The 9,771-nt window shown below is 41.9% G+C and overlaps 2 protein-coding genes and 1 non-coding gene across 5 annotated transcripts in view; all 3 read right to left on the reverse strand.

Moving 5' to 3' along the window:
• Window positions 1-1,314, reverse strand: part of ap2b1 (adaptor related protein complex 2 subunit beta 1) — a 36,499-nt gene extending 35,185 nt beyond the window's left edge. The window contains exons 1-2 of the mRNA XM_026922440.3: window positions 620-1,314; window positions 198-259 (exon numbers count right to left, since the gene is read on the reverse strand). The gene's annotated coding sequence lies outside the window, so the exon portion shown is untranslated. The remainder of the gene's footprint in view (window positions 1-197; window positions 260-619) is intronic.
• Window positions 198-9,742, reverse strand: orai2 (ORAI calcium release-activated calcium modulator 2). 3 transcript variants are annotated; one of them, XM_026922447.3, is made up of 5 exons: window positions 7,673-9,742; window positions 7,022-7,067; window positions 5,163-5,398; window positions 3,824-4,414; window positions 198-259 (listed from the first exon to the last, which is right to left on the reverse strand). In XM_026922447.3, exons 2-4 carry the CDS (start codon window positions 7,056-7,058, stop codon window positions 3,845-3,847), a joined length of 843 nt encoding a protein of 280 aa, XP_026778248.1. In that variant the 5' UTR covers window positions 7,059-7,067; window positions 7,673-9,742; the 3' UTR covers window positions 198-259; window positions 3,824-3,844. The 3 variants fall into 3 exon arrangements, with proteins under 3 accessions (XP_026778248.1, XP_026778246.1, XP_026778247.1); XM_026922445.3 differs by lacking the exon at window positions 198-259 and having other exon boundaries at window positions 1,926-4,414; XM_026922446.3 differs by lacking the exons at window positions 198-259; window positions 7,673-9,742 and adding an exon at window positions 7,232-7,660 and having other exon boundaries at window positions 1,926-4,414.
• Window positions 327-423, reverse strand: LOC113531678 (Z30 small nucleolar RNA). The gene has a single exon (XR_003403280.1). It is a non-coding gene; the product is annotated as a Z30 small nucleolar RNA (small nucleolar RNA).
• Window positions 9,743-9,771: the final 29 nt, after the last annotated feature.

Below are 9,771 nucleotides of genomic sequence, written 5' to 3' on the forward strand. Positions count from 1 at the left end.
ATACCACCACATTAATGTAATGGTTAAAACCAACATTGTGCACGTGGCACAATTACAACCTTGCAAAACTGCAGCACAGAAGAGCAAAAATAAATTTTAGAGGCAAGCCAGAGGGATGTGGAGCTCACAAACAGAAAGTAATCCAAGTTGAAGGTTCACTCAGCAAGCCTATATATAGATATTCCCAGATTCATGACCTGCTGTGTCCAGAGGTTTGTAGCAAGAGCCCCTCTGAGAGACCGAGGTTTACTCGCAGAGTCTGGAATGCACAAAGAGAAAAAAGTTGCAAAGAAAAAACACACACACACAAAAAAAACAGAACTCTGCAGCTCAGAGAGAAGATTAAAAGCAATCAGACCCTGGTCAGAGACACCCGAAGGTACCAATACCAAGTCAGCAATGTTTCTTTTACTCATCATAGCTGCTGCACTTTAGGTCGACAAAAATAACACCGGTTTTGCACAGCATGCAAAAAAGCATATGACCAGATTTGCTTAACGTGCAAATGCAGACGTGGTCAGGAAGACGTCTACCGTCTTTCAAACACCTGCACAGAAGTGGTTGTTAAAAAATAAATAAATAAATAAATAAAATATTAACCATTTGTTATCAAGCTTACCTGGTAGACAAAGATTGCTGTTTCACAGTAACACAATGATACTCCACAATCAATAGCACTAAAGCAGTGAGACTCCATGAGTTCCTTTTCTACAAGAACCACACACAGCTTCACCCTTAACCTCAGTAAGACTCATTAGGCTTCACCTGACTATAATTAGTCCCTAATCAGTGGCAGTAATTCAAATGAGCTAAAATGACACCATTTTGGAGATTTTTGTTTTTTTAAACAATTACAATTTTTGGATTTGTTTTTTGGAACTTAAGTGTTTCGTTACACAAAAAACAGGTTGTTACACAACCAGTACTGAAAGTAGTGGTTAAATATTGCTTTAGTCAAATATGCACTCAAGGTTAGACTGCTTGTGCAGTAAACAGGACAAAGCAGGAACTCAAGATGAATAAATGAACTGTGAGAAACCCGTCCTAAGACATGGAAATGTGCGCTGGTCATTCAACTCGGAATTCCAGGTCATCTAGACCGAGAACCTTGCCCAATATGGTGGCGCCTAAACAGATTTGCCTTTGTTTACTAGTTGTAAATCTTGATTTGACCTTACATGTATCTTTGTAAGTTCAGATTTGTAAAAATCTAACTATCTAAAATCTATCAAAGCAAAGATGAACCAGTCCTACAGAGTAGAACCTGATGTGGTCTTCTCCTCGCCTATCTACCTCAAATTTTGATGTGTTGTGCATTCTGAGATGCTTTTCTGCTTATCACGGTTGTAAAGAGTGATTATTTGACTTACTATAGACTTCCTATCAGCTCGAACTCAGCTCGAACCAGTCTGGCCATTCTCCTCTGACCTCTCTCGTCAACCAGGCGTCGAATGAACCACCCACAGAACTGCTGCTCGGCTGATGTTCTTTCATTTTTCGCACCATTCTGTATAAACTCTAGAGACTGATAAGAGTTTTAAGAGTGAAAATCCAAGATCTGCAGCTTCTGAAATACTCAAATGAGCCCATCTTGCATCAACAACTAGTTATCTAGGTTAGGTTAGAATACCAGGACTAGAATCGAGGCACTTCATCCATAATCTGAATACACCCACTCTGAGCTGAAAATGAAGGCGAATTTGATTCAGTCTCCAAGGAGACAGTTTTTCATGCATACCGAGTGCCGGCGCTTTCACTGCGCCAGCTGTCTCGGCGCCAGGCTCAGCTGTTCCATCTCACTTCGCATAGACCGATGACCTATCGATAAAAAATCTGCCGACTCGCCTCAACATTTTTAGACCTAGTCTCTATACTAACAAAGTAAGCTATACTATTATATACACTACACCAAGATGCTAACCTAATGAAAGTAAACAAAATAAGGTGTTTATTTGGCATAAATTAACATACAAGGCTGTTGACTGAATGTAAAACAGACATGCAATGTGACAGGACATTTCTCTTGGTTATAGATTGTGCACAAGAAGAGTGTGCGTCCACTTGGGCAGGTTGTCCATCATCACAAAATCATGTGACACGTTGCCCATGCAGATTGAAATGCTTTATAAAGTCCATAAGATTTTTATTTTGTGATGTTTACTGATGTTTATTTTGGTCAGGGGTTTTTCTTCGTCGGCAAAACGTGGACACCACGTGAAGTGTACAGTCCTAGAGTTTTAATATCAATGGATATGGTACATAAATATTAGTCTGTGCACTGATACACAACCCAACAGTAACATTCCGACAATCGAATGACACACGTATTTCCATTAGACCTAAAAGTTGGACCACAGCTTGACGTGTCGTGATCATGTTTTATGAATCCGACTACTCGTGTCCATTACACTACAAGTGCACTTTCATGTCTTGTATTTGAGATAAGGCAGGCAGTTGTTGGTCCGAACACTTTGGAATGTTGACCTCATGTCTTCCTTTTAAGTAAACAGCATTGAAAAGTTCAGAAGAGAGGCGCCTTGAGCTTGTTGGACGAAGTTGTTCGGTCCACTTGCATCTCTGAAGTAAAAGCGCCAAGTTAATGTCGGACTGTTCGATTAATATAAGGACGCTGGGCACAAATGTTCAGCCATTTCCTAACGTAAACCACCTGGAACGCAAACTAGCAAACTGACACATACACATATATATACATACACACACATTTGAAAGCCCCACTACACTAAGACTCTGGTTTGTGCTTCAAAACTGACTGCTTATAAATACTGAAATGTGCACTTTTTTTTTTACAGAGCTGTAACTGTTAAGAGGTTAAGACTGTTAGCGTATCAGTTAATATTAAATTACTAAATGGTCCTTTAAAGTTTTATTCAAAAGACAAACACGGACTGTAAAATCTACAGGTTGTAAGGGTGAAGACACTTGACTCTTCGGTATAATTAATATAATAAAAATCACGCAACACTACATCGTTTGCAAAAAAAATGGAAGCTCAGACGGGACACAGACGCGATTTATCACTGTTGCATATGTGACATACTTTGGCAGTGAGCCTACGTAGCTTTCCTTCCTACTGTAATGACACCTCCTGCCTTCTTGTGTATTCGTACGTATTCTAGGATCAAATTTGGCACGGCTATATGGAACAGGGGTGGACAAATCAGTAGCTCAGGACAAACACTTGTTTTTGGGGATGTTAGGTTATCGTGGTTTTAAACATACTGAGAGACACACGAGTAAAATGTGATCTCGTAGCTGAAGCGTTGGCCAGTGACTTTACTGAGGGAGTAAAGATGATGTGCTACACGATTATAAACTCGTTGGTTTCTCTTAGTCTGTATTAATGCGCTTAACTAGCTAGTTTGCCATTACGTTAGCTACCATTTTTCCGTCTGGACAATTCATTTTTCAGCCAATCTTTTACTTGCTCGGAGGGTTAGGTAATGAAATTATGATTTGTCCACCCCTGTATAAACACCACACACCTAGCAAAAGGGGAACCAAAGAGTAAAATATAGATGAACTCGCATAAAGCACTAATTTGGTCTTGCATTTTAAGCATGGCAACAGAAGCTGATAGAAACTCTTAAACCATTAGGAAAAATCCACACAAGCAGAAAAAAAATAGCCCTTGCTGCAATAATGTAAACACGCCGCACGAGAAGCTGTCCAAAATCGCTGCATTTGCTTTAAAAAAAAATGCAGGAAAATAATTCAACAGTGAGCAAAGTTAAAGGTGCATATAGGCGTATGGATTGAGTGCTGCAAAAGCAAGCAAGAAGCAAAAAACAAAACAAAAACAAACCAAAAAAAAAATCCCTGAAGATCACACGGCTTGTAGGCCCCGCTCGTGGCCGTCCAGCTGCACCTTGATCTTGTGCAGCTCCTCGATCTCCTGGTCGTGGCGCTTGGTCTTGTGGCGCACCAGCGAGCGATAGAAGTGCACAGTGAATATGACGAAGATGAGCCCCACGGGCACCATGATGATGGTGGAGGCGAGTGCCGCCTGCCAGCCGCTGTGGCCCGGCTCAGGAACGGGCACCGTCGCCACCGGCACTCCCTCTGCCCCCTGTTTAGGAACCGTCCCCGAGTCCACGGGCAGGAACTTGATCCAGCAGAGCAGCACGACCTCGGCGAGGAAGAGCAAGATGCCGAGCGCCGTAGAGAAGCCCCAGGCCAGCTCGATGTAGTGGTGCATGCGCTCGTGCGGCGACTCGCACACCGAGTTCAGGTTGTGGATGTTGCTCACCGCCTCCACGTTGGGCAGGATGCACGTGCTGATGAGCAGCGCGAACAGGTGAACGGCCACCAGCACCGTGGTGCACACGCTGAAGCCCACCAGCAGAGCACGCGGGTAGTTGTACTGCACCTCCAGCTGCACCTCCACCATGGCTACCTGCCGGGAGGGTACAGAAAATTTCAGTGAAAGCTTCCTCGGAGTTCTCACGCACTCAAATAACCGTCATGTGAGACACGACCAGGGAGACGAAAGACTTGTCTTGTGCGAGATACAGTGCTAATCTCATGAATAAACCTTATTTCCACACAGCTGTTTTTATTCTTTTTTCAACATGCAGAAAAGTATAAATATTTAAGAAAATACTCAAAAAATTAGCTGGATTTGATTACATTCACGGGGAAGCTAGTTGATGGAAGCATTTGAAAGATTCCCATTGTCCTTTGGATGACTTTGGAAATTTGCTGGGGGTTCATTTTCACGTGTCCTCCCCATTGGCTTCCTCCATGCTTCCTCTTATACCTTAAAATAAGAGATCGATTCTGAAGGAATGCATGGATGAGGTTGAAGCGGGACACGGATTCTTTCTGGAAATCTGTAATACCATTTGCTGATACTTGACATCGTTAAAAACTTGTTTAAAACACAAGTGAGGCATGAACACTCAGCTAACTTTAGCAACTTGTTACAAACGTTGACAAACGTAATAAGTTCTAACTTGGCAGTAGGAGAAAAGCGCTTCAGGGTACGGTGTGAGTCAGACGCTTCTTGGAATTATTGCTGCAAATCTGATTATTGCTGCAGATCTGGATGGTCATGTTTGTCTATCTTAGAAAATCGACAATCAACAGACATACTGGCTTCTCTAAATAGATTTAAATCTTCAAATCACGGCATGCCTACTGACCATGGCGAAGCCGGAGAGCAAGGCCGATGTGCGGCTGGACGCTTTGAGCTTGGCCCTGCTCAGGTAGAGCTTCCTCCAGGAGAGCGCCTGCACAGAGTGATGGTTGGAGGTCACCAGCTCTAGATAGCTGCGCCGGACCCAGTCCCGATAATCCATCCCCCCTCCGTCCTGGAGCCGATCGGACGCCCCGGCTGTGGACGAGGCCACGGGAACGTTCAGTTCGCTGTTCATGGCCACTATGTAGAAAACACAAACAAGGGGGATCACGTTAGACTTAAGCTACAAGGTACTACCTTGTGAGTAACCCTGTAATATGCAGTTTAGAGGTGACAGCATACAAGTGTCCAGAGTACAGCTTATCTAGCAGCTTGATTTGAGCGACTGAAGAAAGATTGAAGGTGCGCACAGAAAAAATAATATCATTATCCAGGCTTTCTCAGGCTTTGCTCAGAAACAAGGTCACCGTGGTGCACACGCATTTCTAATTTACAAACATTATCCATTCCACAATCTCTCCTTCTCCTTCTGAACTGGATCACATGAAATACACTATATGGTCAAAAGTTTGTGGACACCTGACCATCACACCCATGTGTGCTTTCTGAACATCTCATTCAAGACGTAGTCCCCCTTTGCTGTTATATTAACCTCCACTCTTCTGGGAAGGCTTTCCACTAGATTTTGGAGTGTGGCTGTGGGGATTCGTGTTCATTCGGCTTTTCACAAGAGCATTAGTGAGGTCAGGTACTGATGTCTGACGTCGGGTGAGGAGGTCTGGGGTGCAGTCGGCATTCCAATTCATCCCAAAGGTGTTCAGTGGGGCTGAGGTCAGGGCTCTGTGCAGTCCACTTGAGATCTTCCACTCCAACCATATCTTCATAGACCTCACTTGCATAGGGTCACTATCATGCTGGAACATGTTTGGGCCCTTAGTTGTTTTTTTTTGCTTCCAACTTTGTGGCAACAGTTTGGGGAAGAACCACACATGGGTGTGATGGTCAGGTGTCCACAAACATTTGGCCATATAGTGTACATTCTAGACACATTGTCTGCACTTGCCTTTTTTTTTTTTCAGAAGTTTAGATTTAATTCTGATTATTTCAGTCCACTGCTCCTTTTCCATAGAGAAGTGAGAGCATGGGGCAGCGTGATTGCAGCCCTAATGGGCCTGTATTATTGTTTTGCTGCAGTTCCACTTTTTGCAGTTCTGAAATGGATCACATGAAATACATCCTAGACACACTGTCTTGACTTTTTTTAGATTTTTGATTTGATTTAATTCTGATTAAATCGAAAGTCCACTAGGGGGGGGCACGGTGGCTTAGTGGTTAGCAAGTTTGCCTCACTCCAGGGTTGGGGGATCAATTCCCACCTCCGCCCTGTGTGTGTGGAGCTTGTATGTTCTCCGGTTGCTTTGGAGGTTTCCTCTGGGTACTCTGGTTTCCTCCCCTAGTCCAAAGACATGTACTGTTGACTGATTGACATCCCTAAATTGTCTGTAGTGTGTGAGTGTGTGTGCAATTGTGCCCTGCGATAGGTTGGCACCATGTCCAGGGTGTCCCCTGCCTTGTGAGCCTGGGATAGGCTCCAGGCTCCCTGTGACTCTGTGTAGGATAAGGGGTATAGAAAATGGATGAATGGATGGATGGATGGATGGATGGATTTTAGTCCACTATGGAAAAGTAGTAGTGGAACGAGAGCATGGGCATCAGTTATTGTTTGCAGCAGTTCCCATTTCTGACCACTAGGTGCAATAACAACTCCCCCTGATTGTGCAACATCTAGAAAGCTCCATGGAATTGTAAAATGGATGAGGACTTTGTGAAGATTAAGCTTTGATCTCATTGGCTGATACTTACACGGTTGGGTTTCCCCGCCTTTATGAATGGCTTTCATTGCACATCTCTGGTTGACAAAAACACAGAAAAAGGAAACGTCAAAACAGCTCATTATGAAGTAGGAGATTAATATAAACCCCCAAACAGTGACATTTTCAAATACTGACATGCTGTCAAAGAGAAAAGTGAAGTGAATTACAGAGACAATATTAACGCACTATGTTTATTCACCTGTCAGAGACACTTTCCCAAATCACTCGCCACGTCAGACCTGAAGAAAACTTCACACCCTAAACAAACATGACAACTAGCTAGCTAGCAAGCAAGCAAGTTAATTGACTATCCTGTAACAATGTCTACTTTTACAATTTGACTCTACAAAACCAAAATTAAAAACAAACAAGGCTCTTTCTCAACCTGACGTAGTCAAATCATTTCCTGACGCGAACTGAGTGATTAGCAACGCTACATATCTTCACAACAGACAGCTAGCATCTTTAGCGTCAAAGACATCACCCGTGTCCTTAATACCTGCCTAACTCCTATACATGCGCCCTATAGTGTATGACATTGTATATTGTTTTACGCCCTACGTAGAATCTTTATGACTAAAAGACACCCAACCAAACATCCTACTCATATTCACGCTTTTTCTCGCGATGACTCACTCACCTTCTGTTCGGTGTCTACCGAGAAATGTTTGCGTTCACTGTTCCGGTGCAGAAAAACAAAGACACAAGCTTTTTTTTTTTTTTTGCAGCTCAAACCTAAACGCACAGTGAGTCCGGTGAAACCAAATCGACCTGCGATAGTTTTGTTTCCGTCTTATAGCTCCTCCTTGTTTGGGGCTTCGACAGGTCACGTGACAAGCTTGTAGCCATCTTAGTCTAATAGGAAATACCCCCGCTATAACAAACGCGCATGCGCAGTAAGGTCTGAAGCCTTGCTCATTTAGTCAGTTTTCCATTTTGTTTGGATTTTCTATTAAGAAATTAAATGTGCATATGTGATTGGGTTGGTTGTGTATTCATGCAGCTACATACCCATTAGCCAAGCATTTAAAAGAAAATACTGCCATACGGCATGTCTACAGGAGGACAGGTACTTTAAAGTGTTAAATACACACTCAGTGACAGGTTTATTAGGTCCTCCTTCACTGCCTACACTCTGTGAACACATAAACCATGGGGTACTTTATAGTTACTGACTCTTGCTATAATCAAATTGCCCCCTTTACCGCATATATTAATTGAAAGGGACCACTAAAATCCCCCAACATACACTGACACAGTGTTACACTTGTGTTTTTGGTGTTAGATTACATTTTAAAAGAATCTTACCCATAAAAAAAAGTCTGAGAAACAAGCATTTTAAGCTATTCTTCCAGGAAAAGAAACGAGATTATGTTGTGGAACTTCTCCGAGCCAAAAAATGAGACTTTATCGTAAAAAAGCAACAAAGCCGAGTTAGTCTCCAGAGTATTTGATGAATCTGGTATCTGGTCTCAACACAGCCTTTTATGCATTTTCAAATGCACATCTCTCTAAGCAGAGTTTTCTCTTTACACAAACAACTAGAAGCAGACACTGACACCCTCCTGTACTTTACATGACCTTATACACGAATATGATATTGCATACTTCTGGTTACATATGGGATTGATACATCATAAAAATACCATGAACACAAAGTCTTAGTGAAGGTTTTGAACGCTTTTTTTTTTTTTCAAATTTATAGCCTTATACAAACTGTCAAAGCTAAGATGGTCTTTGTAGAGGCCATATCAAAGTGACCAAGACCAACCAAAAATAAACCAGTAATCAAGTGAAGCAGACTGAATCAGTAACATAGACATCACGGTCAGTAGTGCATACTGGGAACTGCCATGTGTGCGTGTGTGTGTGTGTGACGAAATATTGCTCCAAGCAAATACATCTCAATCCTTCAGTTTAAACTTAAATGTTAAAGACTTTTTTTTTTTTTTTTCCCCCCTTAGAGTATAAACAAGAGGATCCAGGCCTCAAGGCTGGGAAGAAGGCTACACCACATTTTAAAAATAGATCTACTCCTTATGTGGAAAGCTTGTAGAACTGAACTCATTCCCATATTTAATCTCTAGATACTGAGCAAATACTTTCACGTTTCCATTTTATGCCACAGCGCTGCTGAATTCTCAAATGTGATTGGACAGAAGGGGTGATATTCTATAACAGCAGTATAGACAGCGAATCACGTTGATATTAATCCACTCGTTCTAATACGTTATCGCTTATATATTAAATTACACATGGACTTGTGTGACGTTTTCTATGCAGAGATGTTTAGTTAGAATTTTGGAAGGAGTTTCCAGTATTAGCACTTTAACACTCAGAGGCAAAGCTGTTCCTTGACATTTCTGGTTTCTCAGTAATGTAACAAGCTATATTTTTGTTTTATTAACTTCAATAGACAGAACAAAAAAAAAAAAAAAAAAAAAAAAGGGTGGTGAGGGAACGACTGTTTAGATCGGTTATAACAAGTGATAACAGGAACTAATTTGTTTCAGACATTCCAATTTTAAATGGAACTATAAATGGATAAAAAGTACAACTTGTCTTACAACATATTTTAGAGAAGAAAAAAAAAAATTTCAGAGTAATACCAGTACCTGTTTCATGTCAGTTGATTATTTTCCTCTAACAGCATGTTCCAGTGTGTTTTATCCTTTACTTGAAATACATCCAAAGACACAGTTTAGTATAAAAGTTGGGGGGGGGGGGGGGGGGGGGGGG

Source organism: Pangasianodon hypophthalmus, chromosome 27, assembly GCF_027358585.1.
Source record: "Pangasianodon hypophthalmus isolate fPanHyp1 chromosome 27, fPanHyp1.pri, whole genome shotgun sequence".
NCBI classification, from domain to species: domain Eukaryota; kingdom Metazoa; phylum Chordata; class Actinopteri; order Siluriformes; family Pangasiidae; genus Pangasianodon; species Pangasianodon hypophthalmus.